Source organism: Schistocerca americana, chromosome 2 (genome assembly GCF_021461395.2).
Source record: "Schistocerca americana isolate TAMUIC-IGC-003095 chromosome 2, iqSchAmer2.1, whole genome shotgun sequence".
NCBI lineage: Eukaryota > Metazoa > Arthropoda > Insecta > Orthoptera > Acrididae > Schistocerca > Schistocerca americana.
Genome location: NC_060120.1, coordinates 77,624,290 through 77,644,847, shown reverse-complemented (window position 1 = coordinate 77,644,847; position 20,558 = coordinate 77,624,290). Strand labels below are relative to the sequence as shown.

At 42.4% G+C, this 20,558-nt stretch overlaps 1 protein-coding gene across 1 annotated transcript in view; it reads right to left on the bottom strand.

The window, feature by feature from the left end:
* Nucleotides 1-19,874, bottom strand: part of LOC124593791 — an 84,138-nt gene extending 64,264 nt beyond the window's left edge. Inside the window, exon 1 of the mRNA XM_047132140.1 lies at nt 19,295-19,874. Within this exon, the coding sequence (XP_046988096.1) occupies nt 19,295-19,874 (580 nt within the window). The remainder of the gene's footprint in view (nt 1-19,294) is intronic.
* Nucleotides 19,875-20,558: the final 684 nt, after the last annotated feature.

Sequence of the window (20,558 nt, the reverse complement as noted above, 5' to 3'; positions counted from 1 at the left end):
GGGCCCTGTACGATATTAGGCAGGTGTACCAGTTTCTTTGGCTCTTCAATGTATATGAGGACGCACGATGTCCATGATGTACCGTTGTGACGTCAGAGTTTCCCCAATTACTACCAGTCTTGACCGATCGTTCTGGCTCATGACTACTGGAGTTATACCGCTGCGTCTCTCCAAAACAATGGTAAATAGGTCGGCGCCATATTGGCCGGCGATGGTTACCCGTAGTAATACACAACCGAGTTTCATCTCTCAGTTCAGTGCGACGCCATTCATTGGCAGTCCATGCTTCCCGGTTACGGCACCGTTATAATCTCAGATGTTTGCGTCTAGGTGTTAACGGCAATCTAAGGATGGGGCGACAAATCCCGTGATCAACTGCTAACAGCCTCCGACCAATGGTTCGAGATGACACAGAACGTTGCTGGGAGCCCTTCACTTGTAACCAGACAGCAGTCGCTTAGTGCACAGTAAGGCACTCATCCCTTACGGTGGCGAGTCGTTGTCGATCGGAACCTTGACGACAAGTATACCTGCCCTTACGTTCCCATATAGTCCAACATCGGGCCACTGACACTACCGAATGCCTCACAAGTTTGCATAATGTACAGTTCGACCAGCCGGCCAAATGGAGACCACTTTCAAATTCTGTCAGGTGCTGATGACTCTGTCTTACACGGGTACGTGGTATGTCCGCGTCATTCACATTGATCACTCAACGTCTGACGCTGTTCACGCCCCGTATTTACTCTTGGAGAACTGATAACAGCACTAAATATAGACAACAGTAACGATGTCTGGTGTCCGTTCTTCCTGTCAGAGAGAACTGCAACGAACATGTGCGAAGTTTTGTTGACATCCTAACATGTCTTTGGAAGATTCACTTTATTTGTCAGGCATTCTTAAGCCCCTAAGTATTGTTCCACTGGATTCTGTAAAGATATCTACAGCCACATGTATATACATGGGGTAGGCAAAATAATGTGAACACCTGCACTTACGAGGTGCATTCAAGTTCTAAGGCCTCCGATTTTTTTTCTCCGGACTGGAAAGAGATAGAAACATGCGCATTGTTTTAAAATGAGGCCGCGTTCATTGTCAATACGTCCCAGAGATGCCAGCACCGTACGGCAGATGGAATTTTACCGCCAGCGGCGAGAATGAGAACTGTTTTAAATACTTAAAATGGCGACGTTTTCCGTACTTGAACAGCGTGCAGTTATTCGTTTACTGAATTTGCGTGGTGTGAAACCAATTGAAATTCATCGACAGTTGAAGGAGACATGTGGTGATGGAGTTATGGATGTGTCGAAAGTGCGTTCGTGGGTGCGACAGTTTAATGAAGGCAGAACATCGCGTGAGAACAAACCGAAACAACCTCAGGCTAGCGCAAGCCAGTCTGACGACATGATCGAGAAAGTGGAGAGAATTGTTTTGGAGGATCGCCGAATGACTGTTAAACAGATCGCCTCCAGAGTTGGCATTTCTGTGGGTTCTGTGCACACAATCCTGCATGACGACCTGAAAATGCGAAAAGTATCATCCAGGTGGGTGCCACGAATGCTGACTGATGACCACATGGCTGCCCGTGTGGCATGTTGCCAAGCAATGTTGACGCGTAACAACAGCATGAATGGGACTTTCTTTTCATCGGTTGTGACAATGGATGAGATGTGGATGCCATTTTTCGATCCAGAAACAAAGCGCCAGTCAGCTCAATGGAAGCACACAGATTCACCGCCACCAAAAAAATTTCGGGTAACCCCAGTGCTGAAAAAATGATGGTGTCCATGTTCTGGGACAGCGAGGGCGTAATCCTTACTCATTGCGTTCCAAAGGGCACTACGGTAACAGGTGCATCCCACGAACATGTTTTGAAGAACAAATTCCTTCCTGCACTGCAACAAAAACGTCCGGGAAGGGCTGCGCGTGTGCTGTTTCACCAAGACAACGCACCTGCACATCGAGCTAATGTTACGCAACAGTTTCTTCGTGATAACAACTTTGAAGTGATTCCTCATGCTCCCTACTCACCTGACCTGGCTCCTAGTGACTTTTGGCTTCTTCCAACAATGAAAGACACTCTCCGTGGCCGCACATTCACCAGCTGTGCTGCTATTGCCTCAGCGATTTTCCAGTGGTCAAAACAGACTCCTAAAGAAGCCTTCGCCGCTGCCATGGAATCATGGCGTCAGCGTTGTGAAAAATGTGTACGTCTGCAGGGCGATTACGTCGAGAAGTAACGCCAGTTTCATCGATTTCGGGTGAATAGTTAATTAGAAAAAAAGTCGGAGGCCTCTAAGGCACCTCGTACTTGGGAATGGTTTATTAATAAAGCATTGGACCCCCATTTGCTAGTAATAATGCTGCGATTCTTCTTGGAATACTGGCATATAATGATTGTATAGTCTCTAGTGGAATGTTATGACACTCTTCGATCAGAACCTCTTCTAACTCCTGCAGTGACGAGGGAGGCGGAAATCTGCTCCGGAGTCTGCGCTCCAATACCGTCCACAAGGGTTCGATAATGTTGAAGCCCGGGGAACCGTGCTAGCCTGGGAAGACGATGCAGTTCAGTTGCATGCTCCTCATACCACGATTGTACTGTCCTGACTGTATCAATGGGTGCATTATCGTCCTGAATATGGCATCATTGTTAGCGAATAACACCTGAATCACGAAGTGCACCTGATCACCTAAAATGTTCACATTACCGTTGGCTGTAACATTGTCGTTTAGAGTAATGATGAGACCAGCAGAATACTGTGATATGGCTGCCCACACCATCACACTTCCACCTCCATGCTTAACCGTTGGAATCAACGGCTTCTTTTGGCGTTCTCCAGGTATAAACCCTGTCCGCTGTTGGAAAAAACGGTAACGTTGCCTCGTTGAACCATATGAAGTGTTTTCAGTGATCAGCCGTCCAGGATTTATGCTCCTGACACCATGTTTCACGCTTCCTTGCTTTGCTTGCCGTCGCTGATGGTTTTGGTATAGCAGTGTACGACATAAGCGAACGAAAATAAGCAAAGTATACTAGTTTTCGTGTCGAACGATCACTTATTTCAGATACCGTTCGAATAGTAAAAATGGGTGCATTAAGTCTTTGAACAAGATCATTAACGTGGGCTTTCCACGACAGTTTACTATCTATCTGAAGGCCTAGAAATCTGAACTGTTCAGTTTCACTAATCATATGCCCATTCTGTGAAACTAAAACGTCAGGTTTTGTTGAATTGTGCGTTAGAAACTGTAAAAACTGAGTTTTACTGTGATTTAGCTTTACTTTATTTTCTACAAACCATGAACTTAAGTCATGAACTGCACAATTTGAAACCGAGCCAATGTTGCACACAGGCCCCAACACTGGTCGCTGGGGCATTTGACTGTACCCTGCTCAGAATCCACATCACAACGATTCTCAACATTGTGAAAATGACCTATTGCTGTCTGTTGTTAAAGTAAGAGGTGAACCAGTTGTGAGCTACTCCCCGTATTCAGTAATGGTCCAACTTCTGGAGCAATATTTTGTGATCAACACAATCAAACGCCTTAAAAGTGAGAAAAGAGAATATAGCATTTTCGGTTGTTAAGCGACTTCTAAAGCCGAACTGTACATTTGATAGCAAATCGTCTGATATAAAACGACTAATTATCGTTACATTGCGGTAGCGTTCTCGTTTCCCACGCCCGGGTTCCCGGGTTCGATTCCCGGCGGGGTCAGGGATTTTCTCTGCCTCGTGATGACTGGGTGTTGTGTGCTGTCCTTGGGTTAGTTAGATTTAAGTAGTTCTAAGTTCTAGAGGACTGATGACCATAGATGTTAAGTCCCATAGTGCTCAGAACCATATCGTTACATACACAGCCTTTTTAATAACTTTAGTAAACACTGATGGCACAGAAATAGGACTAAAATCGTCTGCATTATCCCTGTCTCCCTTTTTATAAAGCGGCTTTACTACTGAGTACTTAAATCGGTCAGGAAACTGACCATTCCTAAAGGAGAAATAACAAATATGGATAAATACAGGGCTAACATGTGCAGCACAGCACTTTAATATTCTGCTAGGCACTCCATCATATCCATGAGAGGCCTTAGTCTTCAGTGATTTAATTATTGACTCAATCTCCCTCACGGCTGTATCACAGGGGAGTATTTCAGACATCATTCTCGGAAAGGCATTTGCCAAGAGAGTTATATGAGGCCCTGTAGAAACTAAATTTTTATTTAAGTCACCAGCAATGCAAAGAAAATAATTGTTAAATACTGTACATATATCTGATTTATCAGTAACAGAAATATTTTTTCTGCGAACTGACTTTCTATCGTCGACCTCGTGCTACTGACCAGACATTTCATTCACAACTGACAATATGGTTTTGATTTTATCCTGTGAATTAGCTATTCTATTAGCATACCACATACTCTTTTCCTCCCTAATAACATTTTTAAGCGCCTTACAATACTATTTGTAACGGCTAGTGCAGCTTGATTGTGACTACTTCTAACATTTTGATGTAATTTCCACTTTGTTCAACGTGATATCCTTATCCCACTAGTCAGCCACCCAGGCTGCCTATTACTGCTAGTACCCCGTTTAGAACGTTCTTATGGGAAGCAACTCTCATAGAGCATGAGAAATGTGCTAAGGAAAGCATTGTATTTATCACCTACGTTATTGGCACTACTAACATACTGCCACTCTTGTTCCTTGTCAAGGTTTAAGAAAACTCTCTATTGCTGATGGATTAACTTTCCTACATAGTTTGTAATTACATCTCACATTTTTTTGAGTACAAAAGCCTTTTAGTGTTAAAATTTGTGCATCATGGTCTGAAACGCCATTCACGCTTTTACTAATGGAATGCCCATCTAGTAATGAAGAATGAATAAAAATGTTGTCTGTGGCTGTGCTACTGTTCCCCTGCACCTTAGTTGGAAAAAACACAGTCTGCATCTGATCATATGATTTTAGGAGATCTACTAACATCCTTTTTCTTGCACCATCATACACAAAATTTATATTGAAGTCACCACATATAACTAATATCTGGTACTTCGTACAAAGTGACTCAAGAGCCCTCTCTAGCTTGAGTAGAAATGCTCTGTAGTCAGGGTTAGGGGGCCTATAGACAACAACAATTAGAGGTTTAGTTTCACTAAATGCAACTGCCCCTGCACAACATTCAAATATCTGTTCAGTGCAGTGCCGTGATAGGTCTATGGACTCAAAAGAAATACTTTTTTTTACGTACGTAGGCACTGCCCATCAAGCAAGGAACTCCTTGAAAAACAGCCAGCTAATCTGTATCCTGGTAAAGGAAGGTTCTGAATTGTGATATTATTTAAGTGGTTCTTCAACATACCAATAATTTCAGAGTCAACTTTGTAAGCAGTTCACTTACTTTGTTTCTAATACCTCTTATATTGTGATGAAATATGCTAATTCCTTCTCTACTTGGAAACATGAAATCCTATGAAGGTGAGTCCTTAGTTAGAGGGACTTCCTTTAAGCAGGCATACCTATCAGCTGATTTCAATCTAAAAAAGGTGCACCTCTAACACCAACTACTCTGCGGTCACTTCAGCCGCCGTAGTTTTGTGTTGTTTTGACACAATTCGTGTTAGCCTACGACGATTTCTGCCATTTAGTTTTGTCTCGGGCCCACTATTACGTTTACACTATGGTGTCTTTCCGTGCTTTGTGTAGGGTGCCACGGCTGTTGAAACAGCTGGTCTTGAAACTTGCAATAAGTTGGCTGTCTTGGTTACTGATGCTCCAGCTAATCGGGCCTCCGCAATCTGCCCTCTTTGGAACTGTGTTAGGTCTTCCATTGCTCTTCGATCTGGGCCTGTGAATGCAAATACGAAGTCTGTGCTACTCGTAAACAACTTGTACTGATGCCTAGTCCATACTGACACGCACAGTCCAGCGTGATATGTGCCTTACCTGCGTTGTTGACCGTCAGACATAACCATCCCATTACTACCACTGTTCACATTACGTTGCCTATCCCTGTACATACTGCGCAAGGCACCACACCGTGCATGGCGGAGGCTGTTTATTACCACTAACAGTCTTTTATATGAGGACATTGAGGCTCTAATATTCATGGTGAAACCTTCAGCTGTCATTTATTTTCCACAATTCCCGAATTCACTATGAATTTTAACAAGTCATTTCCTTTCCTGCTCCACTCTAAAATGGAGCCTTAATTATACTTATCATTTCTACGTGGTTCTTACGCGACATGTACGTTAGTGACATTAAGATCATTCTGATGCCAGCAGCAAACAGCGGTTCTCTAAAATTTGTCAGTTACGTTTTGCGAAAACACCGTCGTCTCCAATCCAGTGATTCCCATTATAGTTCACGGAGCATTTCCGTAATACTCGTGTGTTGGTCGAACCTACCGATAACAAATACAGCAGCTCGTCTCTTCGATGTCTTATTTTACTGCCACCCAGTGGCGCTCCCAAATACTCAAGCAGTACTAAGGTGTTCTGTACACAGTATTCTTTATAAATGAGCTACACTTTTCTACCGTCATCCCACTGAATCCCAGACGACCATTCGCCTTCTACGCAATTGACCATATGTTCTCGTTCCATGTCGTTCTGCTCTGTAAAGGCACACATTGTTTTAAATACAAGCGAATTATAAATCACTCAATAGATTATAAATATTATTTTTTTTTTTTTGGATGAAGTTAAGTTGGCGTTGCGTATTTCGCAGGCCCGTACTTGTCTTCATTGCGAAATGACACATAACAAAATTTTTGCCAAATGTAACAAAATGGCCGAGAAACTACGATCCAGCTCTCTTAAGGGGACCACACCCTGCCTATCTAACCCATGTTAATTTAGGCAAGTGTTTTACCCATTTCTGAAAAAAACTATTTGATGCAGGACCTTAATATTTTTACTACATGTTACATGATGCTAATAGAGTCAACTGTACTAAGATCTACTTTATCCATTGTATAGTTTTTAAGAAATACTTTTTTACATTTATTAACAAAAAATGTTAAGTTTTTTCTGCAGAAAATATTTTTTTTGAACTTCCTAGTGGGGAAATATTAATGAATGTCGTACCCGAGGTGGCTTTTTATGTTATGCAGAGTCTCTGAAAATTTCATTCATTAACTATGATAGTTTCATATATAATGGGGCATATGTACTGAAAAATTTAGTTTGCAGGAAATCGATTTTAAAGAAAAAACTTTTAACATTTGTTACTTAAAGTTAATTAAAACTGTCCTACTGCATACGATGGCCCTTCTTTGGCCTCTAGCAGCTCTCATAGATTCTTTTTCACCTTCCTGGATGTTTGTCTTGCTTTGCTGGCCATATTAGAGGCAGAACCGTACTCATCGGCTATCCTCATTTTATCGCATTGTTGCAGCCCAGTGATCATATATTCATCAGAATTAATTCCCAGCTTTTTCAGTACCAAACACTTTCCAACATTACCACAACTGAATGTAATAACAGCATCATGAACTCCTAGTTTCATTGTACTCATGCCTACAAACACAATTTTAAGAAGACGGTTCCAAATTATGCTGTTGAAACATTCATTTGGGTTCTGTGTCTGCCCATGCAGACATTTCCTTAGAAGGTCAGGATGAGCCAAGTCACTGAAAATAAGTTTAATTGCTGTAATAACTGCAGCAGGAAGAGATTGCTGGTGGGAATAAGATTCTCCAGTTGTCTGAACCCTATTGTATTTGCACCACGAATTTTCTCCTAATGGACACAATCCATGACATGGCGTATCGTCAGTAGAGGTCTTACGGAAGAATATGGCCGAAACATATCCCTTCATTGCCTCCAGATTTTCTTTATTTCTCCTAATTGCCTGCCCACAGTATATCTGCAAGTTTTCTGTTTCACAATGCACTTGAACAAAACTAACCGCGTGTTTGAAAGCGTGTTGTTTACAAACAGCAGAAGCAAAAAAATTCCGACCGTTGCATTCCAAGGATAGCCAACACACTCGGGAGTAAAAAAAAAGTCTCTAACGTGCAATGTAGGGGATATAAAGATCTAAAATATATACAGAAAAGTGGGTGACAGGAAAGTGGGCGTGCCACATAAACACACGTGGTAGGAAAATGCTCTTTAAATGCTCGAAAAAAACTTTTTTTTCAGCAAAATCTTTTTCAGAGTACTTAAATAAAACCTTAATCTATCGAAATATAATGAAAACCGAAAATCGATTTTTTTCGACTAAAACCACGGTGTGGTCCCCTTAAGACACACAGCTACACAGAGGTGGGCTCCAGGCGACAACACACGCTCCCGCTCTCCCGACCTCCATGTGTGGTGCGAACACTTTCTATATTTACAAAGAATTTAGTTTAAATGGAAGGTAAGGGAAACAGTGACAGCGCAGAGTACACAGAGAAAGTATCCGCTTAACGTGGATGAGTAACTATACACAGAAAATGGTCGAGCAGTTCCGAGCAAACTCTCTTAAGACATAAGTTGGTACACAGTGCGGGGCTTCATGCAACGACACACATGGGAGCCGTGTAGCCCTCCAGATAGTATGCAGACGTTTTCGCCATTTGCGAATAATTTGGTTTAAATACTGCAGAAAGCAAAGGAAACGTGATATCGCAAAGAACGCAGTTAATGTATCTCCTTAATGTGCATGAATAACTTTCTTCGAAAGAAAATGAAACGTTTCTAGTGGCGCTCATAAGTTTTTCGACCATTTGATGTGGTCATCTGTATTCGCCTGGTGTGCAGGGACGTTTAATTTACGGGCGTGCAGTGGTATCCGTATTTAAAAGGAAGTAACAGAGGTGGCCGAGCAGCTCATATGGAAAGCTTATTTAACACAATTTCATGCGTCGTGTCACATGTTTCTCATTTTTCAGTGTAAGAATGTCACTAAACAGAAGAATCTTCATGTCGCAGTGTAAAGAGAACATCCTTGGTTGGATCCGCCAGGCTCGGGGGTCAGACGAGCAGCGCACGCACGAATAATTCTGTATTTATTTTCCTGTTAATCTTATGATTATACTTACAGAACACGGACATATTATTTAACGGAATAACGTAATATAGCACAAGAAATAATTGTTAAGTTAGGAGAGTAATTAAAAGCTTCATGTGAAGCTTTTGAAAGATGCAAAATTTTTACGTTTCACTGCTCTTTTTCGACCAATGAATTGCGCTTTAAGGAGTGCAGGACATTCTGTTTTATGTTACCTTTCGCAAGATTCTTTGCTTTATTATAACTTTCAGCAAAATAATTCAGCATCGTTTTTGTAACTCCGAACAAAATGGAGTGCAATTCTGATACATCGCTTACGAGAACATTAAAACTAGTTACATACTCAAAATTTCAGTGATGTAATGTAACAGAAACTCCATTTACGTTACTTATATTTTTCCATGTAAGAAACGCATTGTCTTCATTAGTTTGTAAAAGAAAGTTCTTCGGAATACGTACAATTCATTACAATGTTGTACATCTATGTGTACAAGGATACTCTGCAAATCACATTTAAATGCCTGGTAGGGGATTTATCGAACCACCTTCACAATTCTCTATTACTCCAGACTTCAATAGTAGGGGGAAAGAACGAACTCCTATATCTTTCCGTGCGAGCTCTGATTTCACTTATTTTACCATAGTCATCATTTCGCCCTGTATAGGTCGGCGTCAGCAAAATATTTTCACATTTGGAAGAGAAAGTCAGTGATTGAAATTTAGTGAGAAGATTCCGCAGCAACGAAAAACGCCTTTGTTTTAATGGTGTCCACCCCAAATGCTGTATCATTTCATTGACACTCTCTCCACTATTTCGTGATAATACAAAACGTGCTGCCCTTCTTTGAACTTTTTCGATGCACTGCACTCCGTCAATTCTATCTGCTAAGGATCCCACACCGCGGAGCAGTATTCTAAAAGAGGACGGACAAGCGTAGTGGGGGCAGTCTCTTTAGTAGATCTGTTACATTTTCAAAGTATCCTGCTAATAAAACACAGCCTTCCCCACAACATTTTCTGTGTTTTCCTTCCAGTTTAAGTTGTTCGTAATTGTAATTCCTAAGTATTTAGATGAACTTATGGCCTTTAGATTAGACTCATTTATCGTGTAACCAAAGTTTAACTGATTACTTTTAGCACTCAAGTGGATGACCTCACACTTTTCGTTATTTAGGGTCAATCGCCAATATTCGCGCCATACATATATCTTTTCTAAATCGTTTTGCAATTTGTGTTGATCTTCTAATGACTTTACTAGTCGATAAACGACATTGTTATCTGCAAACAACCGATGACGGCTGCTCAGACAAGGAACAGCAAAAGGCCAACAACCTTGGCGAACGCTAGAAATCACTTCTGCTCTACTCAACAGCTTTCCGTCAGTTGCTACGAACTGTGATTTCTCTGACAGGAAATAACAAATACAGTCACGTAACTGACGATATTCCATAAGCACGCAATTTCGCTACAAGCCGCTTGTGTGGCACAGTGTCGAAAGCCTTCCGGAAATCCAGAATACGGAATCCATTTGAAATCCCTTTTTATTAGCACTCAACATTTGGTGCGAGTAAAGAGCTAGTTGTGTTTCACAAGAACGATATTATCTAAATTTGTGTTGACTGTGTGTCAAAAGACCGTTTTCTTCGAGGTAATTCGTATCGTTCGAATACAATATATGTTCCAAAGTCCTGCTGCATATCGACGTTAATGACATGGGCCTGTAATTTAGTGGATTACTCCTACTACCTTTCTTGAATATTTGTGTGACAATATTGGCTTATGCTAACTTGGAGTGTTCACTGTGAGCCTTGTCTGATTTTTACATTTCTCTTCGTTGTACATAAAATAATATGCAGTTTCTCCCTCGACGTCGTTGAAGTCACAACTGTACGTAATAGATACTACCTGAAGCACAGTCGCAGTTTAGAGGTGAGGGAAGATGAAGGTTTGAAATTAACACCTCAGTAACGTTAGAGGCAAGCACTGGTTCAGCTGAAAGAGACGGGGCGCCAGAATGGTATGTGGCCATTACAAGAATCCACCCCAATATTCCCTTCAGATGGCACCAACGGTAGGGAATTTATAGCCCCTTTCATGGTTTACAGACGAAAGCATGTCTGCAGCACCTCGACCCACGATATACGACTTTCCGTGATCAGGAGCGGTGACCTTCGTGAAAGCTGAAGCTTAATACCGAACTATCGTTTGTCAAAGTAAAACGTATCCATCGAGCCTGTAAAGCTATAGTCTATATATCATTAAGTATCATGTCTTCTTATGATCTATTAAAACCGTCCCCATGTTCATATATATTCTCCGATGCTTCTCTCTGCAGACGTGGATACCTGTCCGCCTTTGTAGATAAAATTTTTGTTTCGGAAAACATTACTCCATGGTTTCCTGAATGAAGAGCATACTCTTGTACATCTGTCTTTTTTCTATTTCCCCAGTAGGAAAAGGCTTTCGTTTAATTCTGAGCTTCATGGTACTGTTTCAATCTTCTGCACAATATTTCGACGAACGACCCAGTCATCTTCTTCAGGTGCTGCGACTTTTTCTATTATGTGTACTCGCTGTCTGGACTCCAATCAGGCTGTCAGCTGTTGTTGGTCTCACGCCGCTGTTTATAGACGAGGTCGATTCTCGACGTCCACTGCTCCCCTTGATGTTCTTTTGTTTTACAGACCTTACTTTGACACTCCTTGATACGCAACTTCCCTCAGCATTTCTCGACTTTGAGAGATGCGATGGTCGGCGAGACTGCAACACATTGACTCTCTTAAGTACATCTTTACACATATGGTCGCAGGACATCGGCTGTGCAGTAGAAGATGTCGAATCAATACACCTTCAGCTGTCTAAATTTTTTCTGTTTTTGTTTTACTTGAGCAACCAGTTTCTACTTTAAATTACACCATCTTCAGGCCCCTGACCGACGTGCAGGAAGAACCCCAGCTCCGGCCTAGTCAGAATAGGAGCCAGCATTCAGTGACGTATCCTTTCGATCATCAGTGATCGAAGGAATCTCTGTGTTAAGAAGTCTACTGATACCATTCCCTGAATGCTGGCCTCTATTTCGACTGGACCAGAGGTGGGATTCTTCCTACGCGTCTGTCAGGGGGCCAGGAGATGGCGTCATTTAGCGTTTAAACTGGTTGCACAAATAAAACAACGTCTGGAAATTTAGACGGCTCAGGGTGTTTGATTCGAAATTTTATTTTATACATTGAGTCCTGGACTTCAAGTGTTATTTAAATTGAAATCTCCATCCCTATCCACATGATTTCCTTGCCTCTTTATTTCATTGGACTCCTTGTTTATGCTGTCCCAGAAACTTGACGTTTGCACCATGATACTGGCGTCGTCGTATTTCATTTCGTGATTATATTCGAGGCAGCGCTCGTTTGCAGCAGCTTTGCTTGGTTGTTTTAGTCGGGTGTGTCACTGACGTCTCCTTCACCTCTCCTCGACTGTTCTGATGGTCTGCCCGACATAAGACATGACACTTTCGCATGGAATGCGATATGCAGTCGGCTACAGGAGAAGGATCGTCTTTAACATTACAAAGACTTCTGTTTTATCTGAGCTGCCGTGTTTCTATACCGATTTTTTCGTATTTTGGGCCACCGTATGGCAGATAAACAACTTTTGGCTTCTCTTCCTCGGTTTGAGTCTCTACCTATTTCTCAGGCGTTCTCGATTTTGACTGCTTCGCTCGTTCGCTTTGATGTAGGGTTGTAATCTCCGGTGAGGCTCTCCTTGTGTCAAAGTGTTCAGCTGTATGGACCAGAGTCTTTAGCACCGAATTTCTTTGTGACGAATGGTGATGGTTCGAGGCTTTTGTTAGTTTCTCCATAGTCGGACGATCCTGATTCTGCACCTGTGTGTTCTGTTAGTGAAAAGCCGCTCCATTTGCTAGTAAGAACTTGATTAAATCGACTACTGGTGTCGGCCTGTACATCAGACCATTTTTCCGTGCATCTGGAACTGCAATTGTCAACGCATAATGAGGTGGATACATAAATGTTTTCTGTATTAGGTGATGAAAAACAAATATTACATATTTAAAATGTAAGTACATTGTGCTGTAGAGAAGCAGCGTCAAATAGTAAAAGAAATAAGTCAAGTGGTTTTCAGAAGTTTGGTGCCCTGAAACAAGCTGAAAGAAAATCTGTACACTTCGCTGTATTAAAGGTAATGGCGTGCTTTAGCTATAAGAAGAGTTGTATTCCGATTTGTTCGACGTTACAGTTTACATACATTACCGTTAACAGACTGACAGCAGATTTCTTCAGATTAAATAAAAGTGTAAATTAGTTGAAGTTGTTGGGGAGTCCAAGCCGAGTGTAAAGTTATGTCCTCTATCGTGGAAACGTTAAAACAAGAGGCACGTAGAGGGAACTAGCACACTTTTTTTTTTTTTTTTTCATTTGCCGCCCTGATTTTACGACCCACCACCTAAGTGCTTAAGGTGGGTCTATTTTGACCACTTGGCCGCTACGACCGGCGTGCGGACACTGATGTAGTTGATGAAACTCACACCAGTTCCCGCATCCGGTCGCACCGTTGCCCGTGTCCCGCCACGTGGAGGCGGGTCTGTGCTTTTTTTTTTTTTCTTATTTCTTTCTTTACTTTGGCAGCTTTCCCAAAACCGATTTAACAAAATTTTTACAAAAATTAATTTTGAATTGGAAGAAGGAAATACAAGGAATAGTTTAGTCTGAAGAGGAGAAAAGACGATAGGAAAGGAAGAGATGATAGTCCCACCACCGTAGGGGACTGAGGATGAGCGCCTTGGGATTTATCTTCAAGCCTCTGATCCTCAGTCCCCTAACCTTAGCCTAGGAAGTTCTATTCTATTCTATTTATGGCGTTTGATATCTCTATTTATGTTCTATCTGGTTACTTGTATACAGGTTTAGAGTGCCGTGGTAGCTGATGGCAATTGCGACGGTGCGCCGACACTGTTTATGCCTAATTTTATACATTAATCTATTGTCAGTTTTAGGTCTACTTATGTAAGTCTATTGCATGTCAGTTGTTTTATATTGAGACTTAGTTTAGTTCTTCCACACTATGGCGCCTGTCTGGGTGCTGCATATAGGTTTATTGTCTGTGTGGTCTTCTGTTCCTGTACTCTTTGTGGCATTCGTCAGAAATTTTGTCTGTTAGTGCGTTCAGTATGTCCCGAAGTTCAGGTGTTCTGATCGCATCGTATATGTGTTCCTCTGTCTGTAGGTGTTGTATCCCAGGTGTGTTCCTGTGCTGTCTGTATTTCCCGCAGAATAGGATTGTGTGTTCGGGGGTTCCCATACCTCCACATGTACACGTTGATGTGTCTCTAAGACTCACGCGATTTAAGTGCGTGGGATAAGGTCCGTGGCCAGTCAAGAAATGCAACATGCCGCGGCTAGGATCGGCATGTTTCATTCTTAATCTTTCCGTTATGTTCGGAAAAAATGTATAGACTCTCCGTCCCTTATCACTTGTGCCCCATTCCTGTTGCCATGTGTCGATTTTCCATTTTTTGAGGTCCCGCTCATTGTTCAGCGGGGAACCAGTCAATATGTTGACCTGGTCTAGTCTACCCATCTTTAACCAGTACAGAGCGGCCCGATATTTGATTGTGATATCTATCGGGAAGATTCCTAGCACGACACACAGTGCTTCAACTGATGTAGTGCCGAAGGCTCCCGATAGTCGCAGAAGGACGCTTCTCTGCCCTCGCCTAACCGCTGTTCTGTTTGTGACGAGGTTGAGTCTGTGCGCCCATGTACTGGCCGCAAAGCTTAGCACTGATTCGAAGAGTGCGCAGTGGTAAGTTCGTGTGACTGACAGAGGAAGTCTGTATTGTCCTGAATTAATCCTTGCCAGTTTATGTAGTAATTTTTCTGCCTTGTTTGTTGTTATTCTGATATGTTCATGGAAGTTCAGCTTCTCATCTATGTATACGCCCAAGTAGCGGGTTACCGTCATTCTCTTTATGTTGTTGTTCTGTATTTTAATAGATGGATTGCGTCTGAGTTGCCCTTTGAGCAGTGTGTATGTTGTTTTGTTGCCCGCTATCTTGAGCTTGTTTGTGTTGCACCATTGTGTTATTGTTTGCAGTGTGCCACTCGCCTTCTACTCTAGCTGGGCTCTTGTATTTGCTGAGATAACCACCAATAGGTCATCTGCATAGGCGACAGCACCGTCTGTCCTCATATCCTCCTCCAGCAGTTGCAGGAGAGGTTCAAAAATTATGTCCCAGAAGATGGGTCCACAGATTGATCCCTGCGGACATCCCTTGGTAATTTTCCTTATTACCTTCCGGTTGCCCACGCGCCATTCCACTATTCTGTCTCTGCAGTAGTCTAAAAGACTGTTGTATAGGGCTGCGGGTACTTCCATCTGGCGTAACCTCAGAAACAGTGCTGGCCACCACAGGTTGTCAAATGCTCCTGCGATGTCTATCATGATTGCCAAAGAGTATGTTTTATCTGTGTTTTGTGTAATTTCTAAAGCTCTGTTTATTGCATCATCGATGCTTTTCCCTTTCCGAAATCCAAACTGGTGAGGATTCATTCCAAGTAGGGTTCTGTGAGCCTGCAAGCGGTCACACAGTAGCCTCTCTTGGATTTTTGCCATGGTGTTTATGAGGCATATTGGTCTGTAGGATTTCGGATCTGATTGGTCTCTGTCTGATGATTTTCGTATGATGACTGCATTTGAGGTTTTCCAGACTGTCGGTACACGGCCTAGCCTTAAGGCGTCGTTTAGTAGTTCTGTTAAGTATGGGGTGATCTGTGGTGCTAGCCTCTTAAGCACTTCTGCATGGATCCTGTCGGGTCCAGGTGCTTTTTTATTCTTTAGCTCTCTTATCGCTACCGCAACTTCCTCATGCGCAAAGGGACAGGTGACGGCGTCGGTGTTATACTGTTCATGAAGTTCTTGTCTGAGTGTGATTTGTTCCTGTGTGTCTGAGTCTGTGGCATCTTCCGGGAGGAGTTTGTTCAGCAGATATTGTGCTGTGTTTCTCCATCCCACTGTCATTGTGCCGTCATCCTGCCGTAGCGTGCTTAATGCCAATGGGGTCTTTATTTTTTCTGTCAGGATCTTGTATTGTTCCCCCCAGATATTCTGTTGTGTGTGTGTGGTCAAGTAGCTCTCCCAATGTTGTTTCCTGGTCTGAAATAATGTCTTTTTGAAGAGTTCTTTGGCTTCCCTATATGCAGCTAGTCTTAGTAGTTTGTCTCTTTGTATCCATGTCCTCTGGTATAGTTTTCGTTTCCTTGTCATGTCACGTTTGAGTCTGGTTAATTCGTCTGACCATGGTGTTTCCCGTTGTTTGCTGTGTGTGTGCGTAGGTATTGCTGTTTCTTGTGCTGTTTGGATGATTTGTGTCAGTTTGTGTGCTCTGTAGTCCATGCTTCCCTGTATGTTGTATATATTCTCATTTTGAACAATTTGTTGTAGTCTGTCGCAATTCGCTCTTTTAAAGTTGAAGTGTGTTGTATTGTGTGTGGTGCGATAATTGTTTGTTGTGAGACTTATTTCTATTATGTTGTGATCACTTGTGGTCAGAGAGTCGTGTATGGTCCATCTTTGCAGTCGTCCTAATGTTCTGTCATTCGCCAGAGTAATATCGATTTTGGTGGCAGATCCGCCTGCTCCTCTGTATGTAGGTGTAGGTCCGTCTTCATTTATAATATGTAGTTGTGTCTCCTGTATGACATCGTTGACTTTCCGTCCTCTGTCGTCCGTTCTGTCCGAGTGCCATAGTGTGGATTTAGCGTTGATATCTGCACATATGGTTAGGTTCTTATTTCTAGAGTACTCAGCAATGTCTTGTATCATATGTAGGTATGGCTCTATGTCGTCACTGTACTGTGCGTATAGTGATGAGACCACCCATGTGTCTCGACCCTTAGTTATTTCTGCCGTGGCCAGATGACTGTTACATAGCTGCGTAATCTTAGTGATATTTAAAGTTTTGTTGAGGACAACTATGGCAGCCTTGTAGTTTCGTCTGTCTGAGATTGTGACAGCGTCCCAGGGTAGGTTAGTTAAGTTTCCCTGGGTTGTCACATAAGGTTCTTGCAGGCAGAGAATATCCGCCTGCAAGTCCAGAGCTACTCGCGGCAGTTCTGCACTAACGATTGTGCTTCTATTAGCATTAAGTTGTATTATTTTCATGGGTGTTTCACATGAAGGTAGAATTTGTGTCCTGTTTGCGAGTAGTCAAAGTCAGTTCTGCCATGTGCCCTCACTTGGTCCTTGTACACTTGGTGTGGGTTATATGTTTCCCCCCTCCGACTACACGCTAGTATGACTAATTTTTCTAGCTCTGCTGGGTCTGTAGGTATGTTTGCGGTCTTTAAAGTCATTCTGTCAGATTGTTCAGTGGTCGGGAAGCATACATAGCTGCCTAGTGGGTGAAGTAGTCTGGTTAGCAGTCTTTGTGCTGTGATGAAAGTATCCTTATATTCTAGCCTACTTAGTCTTAAGTTTAGTTCTAAATTGTTGTAGTCAGCATGCCATGGTGTTTGGCCGACTTTTCCCTTCTGCTCTTTTTCTACATATGGGATGATTCCGCTATATTTATCTCGAAGTGCAGATGTCACTGGTGTGGTGTCTTGTTCCGTCTTCAATGGTGGTGAGGCTGATGAGCTGCTACCTGCGGCTCTTCTTCTTTCACCTTTACTTTTTCTTATGTTTACACTACCTATTGCACGGTCGTCACCTTTCTTTTTGGTATCACTATCTGTACACTCATCGTCACTATCGTGATCACCCGTAAGTAGGTTTGTGTCAAGGACTACTACCTTTTTCTTATATGTCTCGTTGCATCCGGTCATCTGTTGTGTTTCATTATGTTGTTGAGGTGTTATGCGTTGTTGTGTATGATCTGCAGGGTTAATTATCCCTCCAGATACAAAATTCACTGGTTTTATATGCCCTATACATCTTTTTGTATTGTACCTTTTTGGTGTGTTGTCGTTTATTCTTTCTTCGCTGCTAGCTTTGGCATAGTCAGGTGTTGCGTGAGATTTCTGTGTATTGTCCATTTGTTCGTTTTCCGTGTGTTTGTTTAGGTTTACAGACTTGTCTGTGTTCGTGTTTGTTTGTGTGCTATTGTTTTGTATTTGATCGGTGTTGCTGTGTGCATTGTATAGCACTTCAAATTCCAGCTCGTCAATTCTCGCCTGCAGTGATTGCTGGTAGCTGACCCAGTATTGCATCTGTTTTTTAAGTTGTTTGGCTATGTTATAATGTATAGCTCCATTAAGTACCATGTCGTCGATGAAGTCCATGGTATTTATATAACTGTCATGTAATACGTGCATGCCTTGAAGAGATGGGATATCGTCTGTGTGTGTGGGGTGAGTGGGAAGCAGTCCCATCTGCCTGCGCCAGCTTATAGCTCTTTGGTGGTTTCGATTAATGGTCGATGGTGATTTATAGTTCGTTTTTTGCGTTCTTGATTGGGGCAGTGTTGGGCTGCTTTCATTCTCCATAATCGAAGCTCTGTAGCAGTCGATCTTGGAGGAATTTATGTGTTTGACAATCAAGACCTCTTCGTCTGGCACACAATTTGCCTCGGATTCTGCAGGGGATGCAGATGTCTTGTTCTGCTAGTTTGCACTGACTTTTTATGGGGCCTTTTCCTTTGCAATTGGAGCACGTGATTTCGGTGTCTTTACACTGCTTTGTGGTGTGTCCAATATCACAGCACTTGTAGCAGGTGGGGACTTGGGCGAAATTTTTGACAGTTAGGGACTGGAAATCTATATAGACTCTATCCCGTTTTGTCAAAATTTTGTGCAGATTCGGCGTGACTTCAATAACTTGATGATTGTATCCCCGCCCTCTTGGTCCTGTTCGGAATTTGATTTTTGTCTCTTTCAGGAAAGCCTCTTTCTCAACTTCCTCACTAAGGTTCAGTTCATAGAGGCTTTCAAGAAAGTCTTTGTCGCTGATTGTGTCTGGCACGTGGTGTATGATCACTAGCGGTCGTCTCTTCCGTGGTGGCACGCACTTGATTGTGTTAATGTTCTTTGCTGACTCGAGCAGTTTCTTACAGTCGTCCTGTGTTGCAGTCTCAACTATGACAGCTGTTGCTGTAGTTTTGACTGCCTTAATTTTTATCTTGTCCTTTTTTGGGTCAAGTTTCTGTGTAAGGGTTTGTCGCACAGTTTTTGGGTCCTTATTTTCTGTCGAGGTGATGAAGAGTGTTGTCGCTTGTTTTGCTTTGGCGTGTTCTATTTTTAGTGTTTCTTTGGATTTCGGTTGGGATTTGGCGATACTGGCGAAAGTTGGTATTGCTGGGAGTATTGTCTCTGGTTTAATTGTTTTTGCCTCATCCAGTTCTTTCTGTAGTTCTTGGTTGTCTCTTTTTAGAGTAAAATTTTCTAGCCTGAACTCCTCTACTTGGACGGACAGCTTGTTATTCTCGTCTTTGAGAATATCAATCTGGCCCTCCAGTCTCGCATGTATGAGCGAGTCTGTTGCTTCAAGGTCATGTCTGGCTGCTGCAATTGTTTGTATTTCTACTTGTTGTCTTAGTCTTGCGTTTTCTTTTTCTAGGGCCTGAATTTGTCCCTCTAACCTAGCTTGTGTCACTGCGTTGCCGATTAGCTTATTTCTAAATGCTGACAGTATGGTCAGTGACACTTTTTTTGCTTTTAGTTCTGTTTGTATTTCAGCAATGAAGGTGTCGATGGCATCGACCTTTTCCACGTCAATTTTATTGGGCTGATCCTCCATGTTTGCACATTGTCGAGGAGTCCCCGGCGTGCTGGAGGCGTTGCTGGCTCTTCTCCTTACAGAAGCCAGCTTGACAGCCGCCGAATCGGCCTGTCCCGCGCTTGCACAGCTTGGACGCATCGTGAACTGCTTACAAAGGCCTGTTTAGTTTAAAAATATCTAGATACAGCTACGAATTTGTGGAGTACGATGGCCAAGAAACCAGTGCTTCTTAATGTGCATCGGTCGTTGAACGTCTTCTCCTTGGTTTTTTTTTCAGATGGACGCAAATTTCTATTACTTCTTGCTATACATTCATAAAGTATCTGTTCTTCAAGCTATGAAGGATTACGCGGATATTTACAATACTGGGCACCGTAGGATTATCTTGCATCAATTGAACTCGGAAAATAGATTTACTTCTCATGACTCATCCTTCTAATTATTTGTTTTTCTTGTTTGTCGTTGTGATCTTCAGTCCGAAGGCTGGTTTGATGCACCCCTCCTTGCTACTCAATCCCGTTTGAACTTCTTCATCTCCGAATAACTATTGCAACCTCTATGCTTCTCAATCTGCTTACTGTATTCATCGCTCTCAACTATTTTACCACCCCCCTTTCCCCCGCCCCCTCCCCCCCCCCTTCCCCCACTGCCATCCAACACTAAGTTTTGTATCGGGTTTTAAAATTCCTTTTCGTCTGTCCGATGCAGCTATCTCTACAATCAGAGCAGTAAATAGCTGACATTATGTCTCAATTGCTTCTTTTCTGACTTCGTAAATTATATATTTCATCAATGACCATTCTGTTGTATCCGTTATTCTGG